The sequence below is a fragment of the Anas acuta genome, chromosome 1 (assembly GCF_963932015.1).
Source record: "Anas acuta chromosome 1, bAnaAcu1.1, whole genome shotgun sequence".
In the NCBI taxonomy this organism is placed as follows: Eukaryota; Metazoa; Chordata; class Aves; order Anseriformes; family Anatidae; genus Anas; species Anas acuta.
Genome location: NC_088979.1, coordinates 169,162,803 through 169,183,449, shown reverse-complemented (window position 1 = coordinate 169,183,449; position 20,647 = coordinate 169,162,803). Strand labels below are relative to the sequence as shown.

Sequence of the window (20,647 nt, the reverse complement as noted above, 5' to 3'; positions counted from 1 at the left end):
AAAGTCCTCTCGCCCTGCTCTTCTCCACTTCTTGGTGTTCTGTGTGTTACCGAACTCCAGCTGCTTCTCCCTCTCCCACACTGGGAATATACCCTCTAAATACATACCCTCTGATATATACCCTCTTTATGTATACCCTTGATATACCCTCTAAATGCCCTGCTTGTGACAGAAGATGCAGTCTGTTCTCACACATTACTACATATCAGAAAAAATTATGAGACCTTACAAATGTCCCAAATGCAGGGGAATTTCAGTCAAAGATTGCACCTTCTCAGGTAGAAAATCAATCTGTTATGAGATGCAAGCAGTAGTAATCCAGTCTATGTTAGATTCAGGGCTCTCTGAGGTTGCTAATATTGTTTGTTAACCTATTTCTGCATAAACTAAGTCTCCTTTAGCTCTTTTTTGACAGTCCCAGTTGCTTAAGTCTGGGATAAATAGCCTCCTTCAGTCTTACAAAGAGGTACTGGGATTTATTTTTTCCACACTAGAGAGCGGTGTTTTGTGCTAAGCAATGATGAATTTAATACAGTTTTAGAGAGAAAATTAAAGGATCTTAGCAAAGTAAAAAAAAAATAAAAGGGAAGAAGAAGAAAAGAGTGGCTGCAATTAAGTTTCTACCTTAGAAATGGCAGAGCATTAACTACTAACATCGATTCATCCTTTACAAAATGTTTATTGTATCAAATTTACAAAATGTTTATTTGTACCAAAAGAAAATACATCCATTTTGAACCTTACTTTATTTACAACATCACCTTCAGAGAGTGTAACAGCTACATATAGTGGAGGAGATAATGGGCAGATTTAATAAATATTGCTCACTGGAAAGGAATGAAATGTATGAGGCCATACAATTTGTTGCTGAATGTGGCTGCTTACAAGGCCTTTGATGCACATGTCATGCACTGGAGATTAAAAGCTCAGCTTCTGCAACTATGGGATCATACTAGTATCTTTCATAAGAGGTCAAGTGGTCTGTGATGTGCCCAGCAAGAAAGCTCTAAGTGCTTGCAAAATCCAAATTAAAACTAATCCTAAGGTTAAAATTTATCAGGAAAGTAATCAAAAAGCATATTGAAATCTTTTAGGAGCGTTCTTGGAAAATTAGCCAATGTCTGAAAAGACCATCAGAGTGACACTGCCTTAGGAGCAGGAAAATAAAATGTATGTTGTCCACCCTGTGGTAGGGAAGACTAAATATGGAAACGATTGCAAGTGCCATAGTGTGAAATCATGCCTTGCATGTGGTAAAGAATATGTGAATTATGAATTGGGAAAAAATCACTTTGGGCCATATGTTCCCCTCTGGCATCAGACTGCGTGGGTAAAGGAAATAATCAAAAAATCATGTGGTTTTCAAAGCACAGCCATTCAACTGCATTCTCCAGCTGCCTTCATACACTGCATGGCGTGTTGGGCACATTCAATGCTTTGAGCAGTGCTAAGGAAGGGGCTGCGTGGCCCCGCTAACCTCCCTTTCCAAACCTGGGTGGGGTGCCATCCTGGCCTCAGTAAAGGCAGCAGTAAAACCGGTGTGGACCTAAGGGGGCCAGAATGCTGGTCTCACTGTACGTTATGTTGACAGACTGTGGGTGCAGGTGCTGCTGTGATGATGTCCTGGCTGCTTCTCACCTCCAGGCTTCACTGAAGTTGCCCTGGAGACTTCTCCAGGCTGAATATCCCCAACTCTCTCAGCCTGTTTTCACAGCAGAAGTGCTCCAGCCCTATGAGCATCTTTGTGGCCCTCCTCTGCACCCACTCTAGCAGCCCCACATCCTTCTTGTGCTGAAGGCCCCAGACCTGGATGCAGTACTCCAGGTGGGGCCTCCCAAGGGCAGAGCAGAGGGGCACAATCACCTCCCTTGACCTGCTGGTCCCTCCTCTGCAGTCAACCTTCTGGGCGGCAAGCACACACTGCTGGCTCATGTCGAGCTTTTTGTCCACCAGAACCCCCAAGTATTTCTCTTCAGGGCTGCTCTCAATGACTTCTTCTCCCAGTCTCTACTCATGTCTGGGATTGCCCCGGCCCAGGTGCAGCACCTTCCTTTTGAATGTGTTGAACCTCATTAGGTTCACCTGGGCCCAATTGTCAAGCTTGTCCAGGTCCCTTTGGATGGCATCCCTTCCTTCTTGTGTATCAACTGCACCACTCAGCTTGGTGTCATCTGCAAACTTGCTGAGGGTGCACTCGATCCCACTGTCTATGTTGTTGATGAAGGTATTAAGCAATACTGGTCCCAGGAAAGACCCCGAGGGACACCACTCATCACTGGCCTCCACCTGGACATACAATCACTGACCACCACTCTCTGGGAGCAGCCATACAACCAATTCCTTCTTTATCCTCTGAATGGTCCATGCTTAAAATCCATGTCTCTTCAATTTAGAGATCATAATATTATGTGGGACCACGTCAAAGGCCTTACAGAAGTACAGGTAGATGGCATCGGTCGGTCTTCCCTTGTCGACTGATGTGGACAACATCAAATGCTTGGAGTGGCACTGCCTACACCCTGGACTTCATGTACATTTAAGGATGTATTTAAGTATGACAGGGTAGAGAGCTGCTGATCTCTCAGCTCTTTCCTGTCACTTTTTTTTTTTTTCTTCTTTTTGGCCATGTTTTTGCAGAACAGAAAATAGAGTTGCTTTTCTCCTTGAAATAAAAACCCATAGTTTCCTTAGTTCTCCTTCTTTCTTACCATGCAGCGAGAGAGGTGGGAGCACAGAAATGAGAAACCTGGAAGGAGTGTTTTCTAGGAGCTCCATTCAAGCTCCATGTGTTAGCAGAAGATGGGACATATGGCAGTTCTGCTTACATGGCATGCAGGCAAAGGTAGAATGACGTGTCCCAGTAGGAGGGAAGCTGTAAAACATAACATTGCTCAGAAAAAAAAGTGAGGTATCTTGAGCTATAGACAAAGCTAGTTGGAGGAAAAAATTGAGACAGTGAGGTGGTTGGAACCAGCAGAGAACTACACCATGAAAATAATGAGCTTATCATTAGGGTCTCTAACATTTTCTAGCTGTGGAATATTCTTTCCCCAGTAAATTATTTTCTGCCACAGAAGTTTTAATTTCTCTGTTCCCCGGGGAATTCAAGTGTTACTTTCTGTTTTATATCTTGTAGAGTTTCTAGCACTTGCTAAGCCTAATTTCTCCCACCTGAAGGAATAAAACCTTCAGCAACTTTGAACTGCAGCATCGTTTGGTGGGGGAGAGACTAAGAGGGGGGTTTTGTGTACAGAGAACCCAGACATCTGGGCTGAGGGCAAGGCTTTGGAGTCCCCTTAGTAATGAAGGTAAAGGAGCTGGAGAACTGAATGCCAAGGGTTGTGATCTTGACATCCAGGGAAAAAAGCCAAGGGAAGAAATGCCCAAACAGACATAGAAGGACAGGGTGTCAGCAAATTCAAAAAGTGCAAAAGGCAAAAATCAGCAAGAGAATATGACATCCTTGGCATTAAACATAATTGCAAAACTTTTTAATCACATTAATGGTCTTTCATATTTACTCAATGACACATCTGAAAATTATCTAATTAAAATAGGGTATTCTGAGAAAATAATAGACTACTGAACCTCTGCAGAAGGCTGGTGATGTTTTTTTGCTGAAGTCAGTAGGCATTGCAGAGGACTTTTGGGTTGTGATGAGGGCAGGTAGTGAGAACAGGTGCCTGAGTGACATACAAGAGGACTATACTGCTTGTACACCAGGATTTTTAATCATTATAATTCCCAAAGAAGTAGGTTTGCTCAATAGACAGGACTCAGAAATATTTTCACACAAGTGGCAAACTGCAGAGAGCAAGCAAGAGCCTTTCTGGTTCCAAATGACACAGGCAGCACCTGAAGTAAGCAACCCATTCATTATATCAGGTACGGTACTACAGCACTACCAGATATCAAAAGGGGAAGAAATAATGTGAGATTGTGAAGTAGCTGGAAGTTAGATGCAAATTCTGAGAGCAACAGGTGGATAAGGAAACTGTTGAAATGTATACGTATATCTGTGATGTGTATGTAGCCACTTTTGTCTGGGATGGGTTCTTCAGAAAACCATAACAACAACTGCAAATAACCCCTTTAGAAGGGCCCAGACTTCTACAGTTAACAAAATGGATGAGGGATCTTGTACAGCCAACACAACATCAATATGAATGATGTAAAATGATGTAAAAAGTACTGTACTGTGCATGGTAAATCATTTCATAAGGGAAGCAATAAAGAGTAATATGTCCTTAAGCATGGCTTCAGTAAATGAAAACCGGAATAGGAAATGCTCCAGAGAGTCAGTAAAAAAAGCAATGGAAAACAAAGATATGTTATAGAAGAAAGCTAAAACTGAATTACAAGACAATAGCACAAAATAAATGTCACAGCGTCATGCAAAATTTATGGAAGCAATTGAAGTGCTTACAGATTTCATGGAACAATTTGGTTTTAAAATTATTTTTATATTCTTTCACAAGATCAAAATATATCCAGATGTATCTGAGAATGGGCATGCAGTTGCTTCTGAGCTTAAGATCCGTAAAGGAGTTTGGAAAACTTGCCCAGGTAAGATAAAATGTAAAATTATGTTTAAGACCTATTCGAGTTGGTTTTACTGAGATTGCACAATATTCTCAATGCCAAAGAGTTTAAAATGCTTTATTAAAATAATAATTGAAGCATAATTTCTAGATTGCACATGTTCAGTTTCATATGTAAAATAAAGATTTAATCATGAATTTGAAGGTACCATCTTGATCAGCATAGCTAGCTCAGATACAGCTGGCTAATTATCTGATTGTGGATTGTCATGTGGTTATAACAAATAGCAGATGTACACTAAGTTGAAAATGTGCTTGTATGATTTTGAAAATTTGCATACAAGTAATTAATAATGGAAATTTTAGTTTTTAGCTGGAAGAGTTTCCCTCCTATATTTTACTAGATGATTTTCCTTTTAATTTCTTTTAGATCTGGCAAGAACAACATTTCTAAAAATTGGTCTTGTATCCATCTGAACCTGGGCATTTAGAAAATAATGAAGACATTGCAAAAGGCTCACTGAGAAGTTTGATTTGCTCATCTTCCCCATGTTGCTTAGTGAGTTTGAAGCAGGGTTAGTTCAGTTTCCCTGGCCACAAACCCACAATGCAAGGCCTGTACCCATTTTTGTCCTCATCTAGCACCTTACCTCTACTGCAATGTGTTTTCTTGTTTCTGCTGTTAACAAACCTGTTGGCTTTAAAAATCTTCCTTTCATGATCTAACACTGTCTCACTCAGCTCTTCTTATCTCTACCTGTTTCAACACAACTCATAAGGGTATAATAACATCCAACTACCTTGTTTCTGATTATGTTATGACAACTTTTAAAATTACATAGTTACATACTGTTTTTCCCTCTGGATCGAGTAGCTAACTGGCATTTTATTTTTTGGCTGACTAACTGCAACATGGAGAATTTTCTTTCAGAACATCTTCTGTTTGTTTATAGCAAAAAATAGTAGTCACCCTGCATTTAATTCTGTACAATTTGCTGTTTTGTTATCTCTAACAAGGATACTATTCACAGTAACAAAGGTACCATTCTCCAAAAAATCCAGCAAGTGGAGGACAAAGGATGGGGTGGGGAAGCACTGGGATGGAATTCCAACTTTTCTCTTCTATAACATTTTCCATCATCATTCTTACAGGACTTTTACAAAGGTGAATCATTATTTCCATTTGCCTGTGGGAGAAACTGAGTCACCTGAAGAGGAAGTGATTTGCCACACAGCAAGTCAGTGGCACAGCCAAGAGCGAAGTACAAGTCTCTTCACTTCCCGTCTGGTGCCCTCGTGCCATGAACTTAGTTCACAGCCCTACCACAGTTGTCTTTACAACCTCTGGTGAGTCATTTGGATCCTTTATTCTGCTAACACTGAAATGCATGCTTAATTTAAGCAGTTTTAAAGGATTATTCATAGTGCTTAAGGTAAAGTAGAAACTTAAATGTAGAAGTTTGTATCTTACCCTGTGTTCCCTATCTGTAAAATACAGTATCGATATTTATTTTATGCCATTGGCAGACTCTTTTGACTATTTTGGGTTGAGAGTGCAGAAAGATATCCTGTTCTCCTTTCTCACTCTGCTCAGATCACAGCTGTCTGAGCACCCTCCACTTGTACACCAGCTGCATACGGGGTGGTTTGCCACTTCTCACAGGTTCTTTGCAGGGAAGAATTGTTCAGATCACTGTTACATTGGGTACCATTTTATTTTTCATACTGTATTTATTTATTTTTTTCCTGGAAAGCATTCACACATGCTAGTTTTAGCCAGGGGAAGCCTGGCTTGATAAACAGTGGTGAGCTAGAAGAGCTTCTACCCTGTTTTTCAGAGGGTGCATTACCCGGTGTGCTCTGGGTCCCCAGTTCTTCAGCTCTGCAAGAGCTATTTTCCTTCTCCATAGACATCTGGAGCACAACTGTTTGCCCTCCAGATGAAGTCATGGTGCGGATGAGAGGAGCGTTCACTCCTCCACCTACTGCTCCCTAAGCAGTGGGGATGGGTAGCAGAAACACGCCCTCTTCCCCCTGCCCTACCTCACGCCATTGGCACGTAGAGCTCCTCCAAACGTTTCCTCTAAATTTTCTGTTAAGAACAGCTCTGCACCATGGCTCAAAGCAACCGTTTCAGTATTTGGCTCTTAATTTGTTGTGTATTTTGCTATTGCTATTTTCTGTTCTTCCCTCTTCTACTCCTTTTACCTTCCTTCTTTTTGATACTCTTTCCCCTATTTCTACTGTCTTACCCCTGAGTGATTTTTATTTTTATTTTTTCTTCTTTTTATGCTTCTTTTCCACAAGAAAAGGGAGATATTCCACTCCAGCCCAATTACAGTCACACAAAGGTGAGCTGGAGATCAGGCAGGAAGCATTGCTCCTGTCTGGCTACGCAGGGAGAGGACTAGGGTTTTGCGGCTGTGTGGATTTCCCAGAAGTAATATTGGAGCTGGTCCAACAATTTACAGTAAAAGGACTGCAGTTCTAATGCAAGTTCAACAAGGTGAAGGCCATCTTTTTTTTTCAGGTCACATACAATAACCAAAGTGGCTCATCAGATGTGTCTCTGGTCTGAGAAATTGCATAAAATCTTTGGCCAGGATGCTACACGGTACACAATGGACTTGAAGGATCTGGCCTTCATATGAAATCTGACATGTGAGGGGAAAAGGGAGATCTTTGGCCTGCAATGACCATGCAGAATTAAGAACAATAGGCCACATAAGCGGAGGACATTACTGTGGGGCCAAGTCATCAGTTTCTGGGCATCCTTAGCTCCAGTCTCCAGTCAGGATGCTCAGTCGTGTTGACATAGGAGCTCAACTCTGAAAAGTGCTTTATTTTGGTTACATTTATGCCAAACTGAGACTACTAGTAGAGGGAGAATGTGTATTCAGGTTATAGTCACATTTTGCCTTGCAGAGGACAGACACATTACGTGACTTCCAGCATGGTGAAACCTGTCCCCCTCTGCCATTCAGTGCCCAGGCACTGGGAACAGCAGCTCCCTGCTGGCATATCGAGTTCAGCACCTCTGAAGGATGGATGTGGCCCCCTGATGGGCTTGTCACCATGGCACGCTCCACAGAGTAGCAGCTGAAGCAGTGGGGCAGAATTGATTAGCGGCATCGTTTGCGGGGGACATGAAGTTTGTGGGTGAGCAGTGATGAAGGAAAAACTTCAGTGTATCATTCTCACAGAGGGTAAATGAATGCAACAGTGTCATCTACATGTGGCAGGCAAACGGAGCACGTAGTGCATGCTAAAAACTCTCATGGTGTGTGACACGGCAGCTTTGGTTCAGGTAGGACCAGTTGACTTTAGAGTGCAGATGTGTATAACCTACCTACCTGGAGGCAAACGTTCATTTGTCATGAACACTCCCTAAATGTTCTTGATTTTTATGAGAGCAAACAAAAGTGAAGTCATAGAAATGCAGCATATACATATACTTGGAGTAGGAAACAGCAGACCTTAGAGCCAGAGGGACTTTGTTCCCATTGCCTGTGAGCTGTTCTTATGGAATTTCTTTTTCCCGCTATGGGAGAAATGTTCTAAGTGGGTGAAGTTATTGACAGAGAAAATTGCACAGCTTAAGGAAATCTTTTAAATATGCAAGGCCCATACCACTGAGCACTAGCAACAAAAGGATTGATTCAATACTCCGTAAGAAGCTGAGAGCAGGAGATACCGATACAATTGTGGCAGCCTGTGCTGCAGAGATGTAAAGTGCTTCCATGGACACATGGGATTTTCTAAGGGCTGCTGGCTTCCTGCCTATGGATCTTGCATGCAGTTCTGACAGGAGGTCATGGAGGTAAGTGTGCATTCATGAGACAGGGAATACTTGCTCTCATCTTTGTATAGTACAAGAAAGCAATGGAACTGGGTGAAGTCTCCATGAGCTAAAATTGCATAAATAGTAGGGCTAATAATTCTTCGGAACACACTGAATTTGGTCCTCTGCTTATTCATTGAACAAATTGAAAGCAGAGCCTTGTGGCAAGAAAAATGTATTACACAATTAGCCTTAAAATGAAAATGTAAAAAGAAAACTTCATTTCTTCTGTTCCATGAATGATGGCGCTTCTTCTAAATGTTATTACATGAATGAAATAAACGTAAGTTTTCAAGACGTTAGCATTGGATCAAAGTCAAGGATAGAATCGTAAACAGCGAGCTCTTTATGGCTATGACTACACTGTTCTTTGTGTTGCTGCCAAACACTATCGAGGTCCCAGACTAAAGTGCCATGTCTACACCTATATCAAAGGTTGTTTAGGACATCATCAAAAATCTCCTCACGTCTGTTCAACACGTCTGCATCCTACACGGTGCAGACAGCTATTGTCCTTTAGAAAGAAAGGTACAGGAGTGTAGGAAATGAAACTTCTCTGCTTTTCATTGTTCTGTTGATTTCAGACTGATGGGATCCCTTCCCAATATCCTCCTGAGGTTAAGGGTGCATCTCTAGCTTTTATCCTTCCTCTGTCCTTGAAAGCAAGCTTTTGTGAGGGGTACCTAATAAAAGGAAAGTAAATGCTCAAAACCCCGAAGAGTGTATTGTCGGGAAGTTTGGCCACAACTATGCTAGTAGGGCATCATATATGTGTAAAAATAACTCTGCCAATTCTGGATCACAAATGAGTGTTATACCTAGCCAGAGTTTCTGTATGCTGGGAGTAGGCAACCAATCTGAAAAACACTCTGTCTGACCTCCAAACAAAGCTTCACTTTTTCCTTTTCAGATTTAAATTAAATACTCTGGAGGCAATCTGCAGCAATAATTTAGAGAATGAGTGACACAACTGATTTGTCACCCACCTTAACTGTCTCTTACAGTAGTCTTCTTGCAACAACTACTTTGTGAACAGGGCAAGAAGGCTTTAGGGACCAGCAGCTGACTGCCATTTTGATACCATACGAAATTTATCCTTTCATTGTGAATAACTCAGGGTGGACCCCTCAACCATTTAACTGCCTCTGTGACAACTACAATGTTTCTGGTAGCTTCCCAAAAGAAGAGGCTAGAAGGTAAAAATTGACTACCATAATATACATCAGACGTAAGCCACCATTTTTTCTTTATTTTATTCCTGAAGCCCATGTATATTTTGGTTTTGGTTTGATTTGGCTTGGTTTCCCTATATTCTTATTTATTTTCTTATAACTTCTTTGTCACTCTTTTGTGAAATCTCCTGTCATATAATATCTGGCATTCTTCTTTAAACTCGGTTGCTGGGGAGCTGGACAGTTTGGGTTCAAGTTTTAAAATAAATATACCTAGCTATTCTGGTTCCTGAGGAAAGTATTGAACACACAAAGCAAATTTTAATGAAAGCCCCGAGTGTAAATAATGCCCCCTTTTAAAAATAAATACAACTTTTAAAAGCCATTCTTAAGGGTGGTATTTTGTTCAAAACACAGTCAGCAGTAATGCCTCCAGCAGTCCCATTAAAGGACAGGAATAGAGCCATAATAAAGTGTGCCAGGAATTACAGATCCTGGTCACAGATAAATACCCAATTGAGATATAAATAACCTATATATGAATGTAGGTTATATAAAAGGCAAAGTATTACCTGTGGGAGGGGATTCTGTTGTCTTACGAAGTCTCAGACTTATGAACTAAGGTTGTTTACTTTTAGAGACAGGACGTGCACAGTCACAGCAGGTTATCACACAGTTTGTGGGAGTGGAACTACTGTGGGACACTGGGGCAAGACCTGCAAAATGGAGACGTGGCTGCCTTGTGGGGATGAAGGTTATCTAGCATGCTGTGCTCACACTGTTGTGATACGCACACAGCCCGGAACAAGTGGGAAGTATGAGCATTAGACATCTTGTGGGTGCCCACATCTTAGCAACAAACAAGCAGCAATCCAAAGGCAAGAGATGGCATAAGGCTTTTGAACATGAATAGGATGCCCTCAGGAAAGAAAAGCGTATCTGCAAAAGATATATCAGCAAAACACGAAGTTGCAATGAGACATGCTAATTGTAGAAAGGCAAACTGTCAGAGAGAGATTCTCAATACTTACGAAAAATCACAAACATCACACAAATGTGAAATCGGGAAAGAAAGATATAAGAGGTACTAAGACACTACTTCAAACCCCAGGCCCAATGAGGTTGATAGAAGCATTGTTGTTGACTCGCAGAACACAATTTCACCTGATGCAAGAACTGGAAGTTTCCTTAGAGCCCCAGTCCTTAAGGATGACACGGAAAATACAAAATATCTTGTTTGGAAACCAACAGCCAGTTTTTCCTGATGAAGAACAGTCTCTACAGTCCCTGCAGTCAAGTTACCTTTAAAAGAGTATCTACTGAAAAATCTGCTACCTGGAGATACTGATACTAATCTATGCTATTAAATAAATGCAGAGATTTTGGATTGGTAGCATCCTTACTTCAATATCAACCAGAAGACGTATTTTTTGAAACATTTCGAAATATTTTGGCAGACATTTTAAAACATGACTTGGAATATACACACTTTTCAGTCAGCTGATTTGTTTATCTACACGCTATAGTTTTGCAGGAGGTGACTAATTTGTTAGCAATTTGTAGTATTTACTGCGCTCTTATTGCTAAGTAAACAGGTTTATAAATTAATTAATGCCCTTGCTGTAATACAAAGATGGAATGTATGAGTTGTATTGGTAAGATCAAGGGATCTTCACCTCTTTTAGGGCAGCATACGCTCTTCTAATGAAAGAAGGGTGCCAGAGTGGGCACTAGCCAGATATGCACTTGTCTTAATGGTATCAGACCTGGGACTGGCTGCTGGTGGTTTAGCCAGTGTCAGATGTAGTTAGACGTAAGCAGTGATCCTGGGGTGCGTATTCAAATGTGTATTTCAGGTGGCTGCTGGAAGGTTTGGGTTGCTCCTCCCTGAAGAGGAGTGGAATGTCAGAGGTGTTTGGAATATCAATTAGCTATTTACCAATGGGAAGGTGGGGCAGGGCGGGTGCGTTTATGTTAGTGGTTTAATGTGTGACGGAGCTCTTTCAAGTGTCATCCTCCTTACACGTGGAGCTCTGCGTGTTGCTCTAAGGGCACAGCACTGTAACATTTGAAATTATTCCTCTGCAGGTGTTACAAGCAGGAAGTTGTATGCAGCGGTACCATGAAAAGCACCCCTGTAACAGAGACCCTTCTATATTCTTCAGCTTCAGAATGCTGAAGGAGGTTTCGGTGAGCAATATGATGATCGGTTCTCTGTTTCCAGGTGTGGCAGGTCAGATGGCAGGTGGGGTGCAGTGGTTAATCATCACCATTCATCATCACCATTATGAAAGATAGTTTCATGCTACTCTTGTAGCTCTGTAGACTGGCCTGGTGTTTAGCACACAGCTACCTCAACTCCAGCTCTGCAAACGTTCCTCAGTAACTGAGGTTAGCAACTTCAGCTTTGATGTTAGCAGGGCACATGCACATTACCTTCACTGTGGCAGACTGTGAGGGAGAAAAGTGTAACTGTGCTTACAGCTGGATCCTGTTTCTGAACCACTTCTGCCCATATTGTTAAAAGGCCAGTTGTGGTCAGGATGAAATGTAAACTCAGGTTGCTGCATTTATGATGTGATTATCAGTAGGGAAACCCAAACTTTTCCCGTTTGGGGATGGAGAGACAGAGGCATGCATGTCAGAAGGAGATTTTGAGGTCTCCACACGAGGCCTGCAGCCAAAGGGACACCCTAGGGTAATCATCACACACCTCATGCTCTGAGAAATGTCGGGATGACGTATCCTCATATGGGTACAATCATCTCGACAAAGAGGCATTCATATTGTTAATTTTTGCTGTATTTGAAGGAGTGTGTTTTCCCAAAGAGCCACAAGCATCCGGATAGTTGTAAGACCTGAATTGTAAACCTAAACTGTAAACCTAATGAGGGTGATGCTTGACAATTGCCAAGAAGCAGCTTCCCAGAGCATTTATTTCTCTGCACATCATCGGTTTCCTCACAGGAGGGGACAGATCCTTGTTTGCTGCCCTGCCCTCCCGCACGAGGAAACTTCACCGAGCGGTGGGTGAGGAGCGGGATGGCGGGGACGAGGCAGCCTCCCGGGGAGAGACGCACAGGGGGCTTTCGGGGCTCATTCAACGCGGCGAGGCTGCACCCAGCACACGGCTGAGCTGCCGGGGCTGAGAGCACCCCGCGGGCTCCCTGCGGTGCCCTCCCAGCCTCCCCGGGGCCCCGCTGTCGGTGCGATCCCCGCCGCCCCCCCCGCGCGGGGCCCGCCCCGCCGCGCCCCCTCCTCCCTCCCTGGTGCCGCCGGGCGGGCCCAGGCCGCGGCCGAGTGCGCACGCGTCAGTTCCGGCGGGGAGCGCGGCGCGTGGGTAGGAAACGGCGGCGGCGGGGGCCGGGGGAGCGCAAAATGGCGGCGGCCGCGCAGCTGACGGACGAGGAGCTCTTCGCCGAGCTGCGGCGCTTCGGGCTCTCGCCGGGGCTGGTGACGGAGAGCACGCGGCCCGTCTACCTCAAGAAGCTGAAGAAGCTGCGCGAGGAGGAGCGGGCGGGCAAGCCGCGCAACGGCAGCAGCGGCAGCACCAACAAGGCGGCGGCGGCGGCGGGCGGAGCGGCGGCGCGGCTGGGAGAGCGCCCCTACCTGAGGGGCACCGCGGCCGGGGCCGGGGCCGGGGCCGGGGCCGGGAAGGTGCTGCTGGGCTTCAGCTCGGACGAGTCGGACGCCGAGGCCGGCCCGCGGGGCCCGGCGGGCGGCAGGAGGGAGCGGGCTGCGCCCCTCGGCCGCGGCCCCAGGCCCGGCGCCCCCCCGGCGGCCGAGGAGGCGGCGCGGAGGAAGGGCAGCGCCTGGTGGGGGGCGGCGGCGGCCCGCAGAGCGGCGGCGGCGCCTCAGGGAGGCGGGGAGCCCGCGGCAGGCGGCCGGCAGCAGCAGCAGCAGCAGCAGGAGGAGGAGGAGGAGGAAGAGGAGGAGGAGGAGGGCGAGCAGCAGCAGCAGCAGCAGCGCTGGAAGAACCGGGCGGTGAACGGCAGCCGGCTGCTGGCCTACAGCGGCAGGGACAAGTACTCCGACTCGGAGGAGGAGGAGGAGGAGGAGGGGGCTCGGGGCAGGCAGCAGGTACACAAGGAGGAGCCGGCCGCGGCTCGCCGGCCCAGACGGAGCCTCGGCAGGGCTCCGGCTCCATTCATAGCGAGCAAATGCGCCGCGGCCGGCGCTGGCGTGATGGAGACGGGCCAAGAGAGGGCTGGAGGAGGCTGCGGGGCCGGGGTAGCCGTAACGAATGACAGGGCGGCGGCGGAGGCGGCTGCCGGGAGTCTAGACAGGGGCAGGAACCATGAGGAGGCGGCGGCCGTGGGGGGAGGAGGAGGAGGAGGAGGAGGATGCGAGAATCTGGACTCGAGCCCTCCCGGCCCTCGGTACCGCCTCGGCCTCTCGAAGAAATCCCCCACGGCGTTGTTGCTGCCGCCGCCGATCGCAGACGTGGACGGCAGCGGTAAAATCGCCGAGCCTCCGGGCGCCGTTAGGAAAACGAGCAACAATCATGTCCTCGGCAGCACGGCTGGTAGCTATAACGTGGAGTCCAGGATCTATTCAGCAACCAACAGCCTCCCCCCGGGTGGCATCATCTCCTCCCTTAGACTCAACCACTCCAATCATACGGGTTCGAATCATACCTACCTGAAAAACACCTACAAGAAGAATCTCTCAGAGCCCGAGGAGGAGCTTCTCCAACAGTTCAAAAGAGAGGAGGTATCCACCACTGGAGGCTTCAGTGCACATTACCTGTCCATGTTCCTCTTAACTGCTGCATGCTTGTTCTTTCTGATACTGGGATTCACATACCTGAGAATGAGAGGTTCTGGCGTAGCTGAGGATGTGGGAGTCAACAGTAAGTATTAGGTCAAGGGTAAGGGCAGTTTCTGTCTGCAACTGGATGTACTGCTGTTAATTCAACTCTGCATTTCCAGGCATACCCTGCTGAGCAGTTCTGGGTTCCACTTTGCCGTAAACTTCCCCTGTAGGATGGAGCACAGAGAAGTTGACTGGCTTTCCTAAAGCAATATAGTAAAGATTGCTAGACGTCTGGGGATAAATTCAAACCCTGGCTATTCCCTGCTGTGATCTGTTGATACCCTGTTTTCTAGCATGTTTTCTTCACAAAGTGATTGTTTTCTTCAGTGTATAGGATACGTGGTTAATAGCATAAAGCCTTACTTATCAGTTCCGTAATCTGAAAGAAGTAAGCATGCACATTGGGATACCTGGGATTTCGGCAAGGCTCAGATTTGGACATAGTGAGGCAGGTTGTGTGCTGGGGCTTGAGAAGGATGCTAGGCTCAGATTTTCGTTAAACACTCCAAGAAACTGTGTGGTGAATGCTAGACATACTACGTGTTGTTTTCTAATGTGCTTTTTTTCTATATTTAGAATATGACCATACACAAAATAATGTTGTGCTTTAGTTTGAATTTCAGAGCATTTTTAAATCCCAAACTCTCTGGGGGCTTCTCAAGGAAGCAACTGACTGGAATGGATTTAGAAACTACCTTTTTTCTATTTACAAAGCATACGAAAATGGAATTGTACCACCTAAGGGTGGTGATTCATGCTAATTCAATTTGTGGCTGCTCTGAAATGGTCAGTGGAGACTCTTAACACCAGAAAGAAAATCAGGCTGTTGCTGTCTCATCAGGAGCAATGAAAAAACATGTGAAAAACTGGTTTTGGGATGTGAGAGCATTAGAAGGTTCCTGGGGAACTTGCATTGCTCTTGAAATGATTGAGTAAGGTATGTGGGGTGCATGTAAATATTTCTTTGTATAGACATCGTAGGGGATGTATATACCCACGTGTGGACATGAACATTGTGCCTTGTATGGAGTGATCCTACTGGTAGTTTGGGATCTGCTAGATGTTACAGGGTACAATTAGCAGTGCGTTTTTTTTTTCCCTTTCAAGCCTTATTCATTACATTATAATAGCAGAATAGGTTTTAATTCTGTTTTGCACTCTTTACCTCTCTGTGTTCCCTCTCCCCCCAGTTTGGTGTTTAGGAGACGATAGCAGTAAAGATGAGAGCATTTGTCATAGTTTCTTTGCTTGTTCACGTGGCTCTTAGTACCTGCTGGTCAGTCCTGGCTTGGGGAAGGTGCTGAACGTAACATGGTGTCAGATTAGATACAGTGACTGGGACCATTCATCCTGATATTCTGTTACTAACTTCTGACCATAATTGCTAGAGACGTACATAAATGTTTTTATGTACTGATAAGCTGTATAATTCCACAAATACGTATCAGTTTTTTTTCTAGTCTTAAAATCTGATAATTTTAATAGGGGATTCCAGCATACTAGGGTAAACTTCCTAACTCACATTCAGTGGTTAAAACTCGTCTGTCATGCTGATTGGTAAAGCTGAATGTCTCAGCTATGCAGATAGCAATAATGCTGTGAAAAGAAGTCTGCTGTGAAAATGTAGTCTGGGGAAAAAAAAAAGCTTCTGTTTTGAATGTGTGAACTTCCCTACCGAACATACGGGATCGCTGTCTTGAGCATATTGTTCTTACAAAGTTAACAGGGCTGGAACTGCTAGGCAGGGAAAGTTCTCCTTGCTTTGTTCTGGCTGCCCAGCCAAAGGCTTGGTGGTCCAGTGTTGCTCCTTAGTTCAATTAAGGCAGTCCTTGGCCTGCTTCTTTCTATTCATTCTCTTTTCAGCAGAACTCTTGAAGGTGGATTTCCAGAGGATTTGAAACATGAGTGCCACTGCCAGAACATCTATCCTCTTTCCTTGCAGCTCTGGGCTAGTGACATGAACAGGGGCAGTAGGATGTGTTGGAAGAAGCAAACAGCGTTTCTTGTAGCTAGCTCCTTTGACAGGAAGAGGAATGGGATGCTTCAGAAAAATGTGGTAATGAGCAGGGAATTACCTTGCTCATACTCTTAGCACAAACTCATTGAATTGGAATTGTGGAATTGGGTGTATGGGATGAAAACACGGTGGGCCCCTAGAACTGACAAGAAACAGACAAGATAGGCTTCCTTCCCTTTCCAGTAGGTACCAGTTCATTTTAGCCTGTCTTCTGTTAGATGCTTCCCAAAGCTTTGTTAAATATCATCAGAATGAATCCTTTGTTTCTTGCACTTACGTGGGTGTATGGTGTGTTTTCTTCATAGAAGCAGAACTGATTGGTGTGCTTTAATAATAGTATAGCTCAAGAAACAAACTTTCAGTTAGGTAGTTGGATACAGTTTTCATTACTGTCTGTTAGGTGGCTGTAAGTAAGATTCCATTGGCTTTGAGTGGTTTGACTATGAAAAACTCAGTTATTTTCAACTTCAGACTGCTGTTATAAACAGGTCTGGCATTCAGTTGTGTTGGACTATACGTACCTCCAGAATCACCGGTTACTCATAGTTACAGTGAGAAAATAAAAAAGATAGCAGCTCAAAGATATAAACAACTGCTTTTTTTTCTCTTGCAGGAAGTGGTGTGCAGTGAGCTTAGTGTTGGATGTTTTAATTGTTGCTCATCTAAAATGAAATTCAATCAAAATAAGGTAGTATCCTTAGTGTAGCACACGGAAAAACATTCATCACCAACTGCAGCTAATATTGGCACTTAGATTTGTCAGGCTGTACTGTGAGAGCAGAGGAGATGCTTGTGGTGGGGGAGGCTTAGAACAAGGCATTGGAGTTGGATTTAGGCTAGGTAAAGTAGTATAGATGAGAAGCAATAAGCAGAAAACTTTAGAAGGGGATTATGCATGACGTAAATGACAATGTTCAAGTGTTTTCTTATTCAGAACTATAAAATAGCTATAAAGTACTTTTTCTGGATAGGGGATAGACAGTGTTCAAAGACAAACTTGAATTAGGCTCATTCTTCTAAATCTAACCCATATATGGTCACTTGAGGTAAGATTTTTCTAGACACTTGGTTATCTAAAATGCAGATGAATATCTATGGGGCTTTTCCCAAAGCATTGTAAGCTCTTGAAATAAACGACTCAGATCATATAGGAGACCAGCTGCTGTGTAAGCACACATGTGCTTGCTGTCCATGACAGCATTGTATATGAAAAGAAAGGTCCGTTTAGGCTTTGTACTGGTAAGTTCATTCATGTGGCTCTCACTGTGTGTTGTCCTTCACCTGCCTTCACAATGCAATGGGATTGTGTCAACTTCTTGTCGAGTCAGTGTAGTATTTTGTCAGGAAAAGGGCAAATTTGATTTCTGTCTGCATCCTAGGGTTCTCTTTACCCTAAAGAGTTGGATATCTCTTCCTGCTTTGTTTTTGTTTTGTGATGTTACTCAGAACCTCAAGTGTCTATGGGCACTTCTGGGAGTTGGTTCTGAAGTTATTTCTCATGGAAAGTTGCTGCTAAGGTCAGTAGGTGTTACTCTGAGGTCTGGCATACTGTCTGAAAGACGAGGTCACCTAGTACAGGTGCTGCTTAAGGTTGTGATCTGAAATAGGTGGCAGTTAAGTTGCTCTCACTGTTTCTGCTACAATAATTTGTCTGGGGAGTGGTTGATGCAGTGAAAAAAAAATCTTTGGAGATTTCAGGAAGTTCTTGTGTGTTGTCTTAAGTCCTTAGAGGAGAGGCATCTCTTCCTAGTGTTTTTGATCTTTCCATGTTACTTGTTACAGAAACAACTGTTAGGGTAATCCTTACTATATTTGCTATAACTTTTGACATGCTAATTCAGAGAAACTTTTAATAGTTACCTATGTTGTAAGTGGAAGCTTACACAAAGCAAAACTTTAAAAGTAATTCTCTTCCACTGACATTCCTTTCTTTAGATTTCTAAATCTCTCAGGTGTTAAAACTTGCATGGAATTTCGTGCAGGGAATTTCATTGATAACAAGCTAGACTTGCTGTATGAAAGACAAGAAGCGGATTATTCTGCTCGCAGGCCTGCAGATTGCTATTAAAGTTGTGTGGTATTTCACAAATACCTGTTAAAACCCTGCTTGCCTTCTAAGATCACCCTCTCAGAAGAGTTGTTGTGGTGGTGTTTGGAGAATTCCTGTGTTGTGTGGATATTTATGTTGCCTGTGCTTGGCAACTCTGGCTTGGTACTCTGACTTACCTTTGGCAATATAACAGCTTACCCTATTGACATGTGAGCGCATGGCTCTGTTTCACCTTTTGTATATTGCTTTAAACTTTAGTTAGCAAATAAAAACATCTGCTTTAGGTGATACAGAAGGAAATCTGGATGAGTATCCTCAAGACTAATTTCTGACCTCACTTTCTTCTGCATTTGGTGACTTTTGGATCAAGATCAGTAGATAGGAAAAACTCTGGACTGCCTTGATGAGGAAAAGCCAAACAGAATAGTTAACTTTCTGTAGGATTCCTGACAATTTTAAACTCTGGCATTCTTTGTGGTGTGTCAGAAACAGCTCTTAAAAATGAGGAACAAATTTGTCAAGACTCGTAGCAGAGTATACCAGAAAACTCCAAATAAATGTTACGTAGTGCAAAATAGTTCGTCTTAGCTGAGAAATTCAGAACTTTTTAGTTCTAAAGGAAAGAAAACAGCCTACTCACCTTTGCAGTGGATTTTTAGTAAAAAAACAAACAAAAAACACATTGTTATGAAAAGTGTATTTGAAACAAAAATGTTGCAGCTTTATAGTTAGTGTATTTTAAGGAGGTAGCTGTTTGCTTCTGTCAGAGTATTTAGAACTAACTTGGTAGACATACCTTAAAAGTGCTGCTGTTTGTAGACACGCACAAAACTTCCCTTATGCCAAGACTTTAGATTTTCTTAAAATACTTCTTCAGCATTACTGTTGTAGGCCATGCTTTTTGTGGAGTAACGTCATGAGAAATTACAAGTAAGACTGCTTGCTCGGGGAGCAGGCATGCAGAAGAAGTCTGGCAGGATCTGATTTCAAAAGCTATCAAAATGAATTGAAAGTTTGCATTCCATCCCCTGGCGCATGGTAGTTCTCACAACAGAAAAATCAGTTTCTGATGAGAGAATTAAGGGTGATCTAGGATCCGACAGGTCTGTAACTTTTCCATGGTTTATGGAGAATTGCAGACCAGACAGGAGTGGGAAAGCAAAGAGCAAACTTGTGTTTCTTCTGTTAAGAGCCTCTGCCAACTCTGATAGCATTCTTCAAGTGTGGTGCAAATTTCTTTCTGCTGAGGACAGATAGCGCAATAATGGTTGTGGTGGAGGCCTTTTAAGGAGGAGCCTGTGATAATCAAGGACTTAAATTTAGCGTAGCGTTGTAGGAACCCCCCTTCGCGCTGTTTCCTGAAGTATCCTGGTAGGAGGGGAGAATCATGCCTGCAGTCATTCTATTCCTGGGGTCCAATTGTATTTCTAAAAACTCGTGTGCATTTAACACATGTTGACGTGTATTTCATGTGGGAGTACTAGGTTGCAAAACTTCGGCTTAATGCTTACCCAGCGAAGCTGGCAGGAGTGCTGGAGTTGTACCAGACTGATCCCTGTCACGCTTCTAGCCTTGTGCTTCAGAAATGGTGTGGACATGTGAACGGCAGGCTAGAGCTGCTGTTTGGAAAAGTTGTTTGATCACTTCACAAAAGAGCTTAGGCAAGTAAATTAAACAAGTACCTCGATTCTTGCTAATGAAAATGCTGGTCCAGTGCTGCGGAGAAGCACAAAGTCCACTGTAATCATGAGGCATTTATTCCTTATGAGTTTAAAACTCCTAGGAGTGTTTGCATTCTCTGGTGAAATTACTTGTGTTTTTGTGATTCGTGATTTTGAGAGGGGTAAGTTGATTCTGATATCAAGGTACATTAAGAAGAAGAAGTGATTTTCAAGGGATTTATGTTCTCTAAGAACTTCTGCAGCAGTATCTTTGCCCTGACTCTTCTCTTCTTGGCTTCTGTTGTTGCTGCTGGTAGGTCTAGTGTTGTGGGAGCAGGTGACAAAGCCTTTACTGTGATTATAATAAATGAGGACAGGATATAACTCTGCCTCTGATCAAAGTAACCGTGATGTCTTCTGTCCACTGAAGAATTTGGATTAAGAAAAACTTGGAAAAGAAAAGGGTCAAAGGGTGGAAGGAAGCGTACTGCTGGATGCAAGAGTAGATGGGAGAAGGACTGCACAACTTGAAGGTGACTTCAAATGGGTC

At 43.9% G+C, this 20,647-nt stretch overlaps 1 protein-coding gene across 2 annotated transcripts in view; it reads left to right on the top strand.

Annotated features, from left to right (window-relative positions):
- The first annotated feature begins 12,631 nt into the window (after window positions 1-12,631).
- Window positions 12,632-20,647, top strand: part of LEMD3 (LEM domain containing 3) — a 48,412-nt gene continuing 40,396 nt past the window's right edge. Inside the window, exon 1 of one of the 2 annotated variants that reach the window (XR_011091954.1) lies at window positions 12,632-14,406. Coding sequence is in view for 1 of the 2 variants with exons in the window: in XM_068669299.1 (XP_068525400.1) it covers window positions 12,933-14,406 (1,474 nt within the window). In the remaining variant the exon portion in view is untranslated. The remainder of the gene's footprint in view (window positions 14,407-20,647) is intronic. The other variant, XM_068669299.1, reaches the window with a different exon arrangement.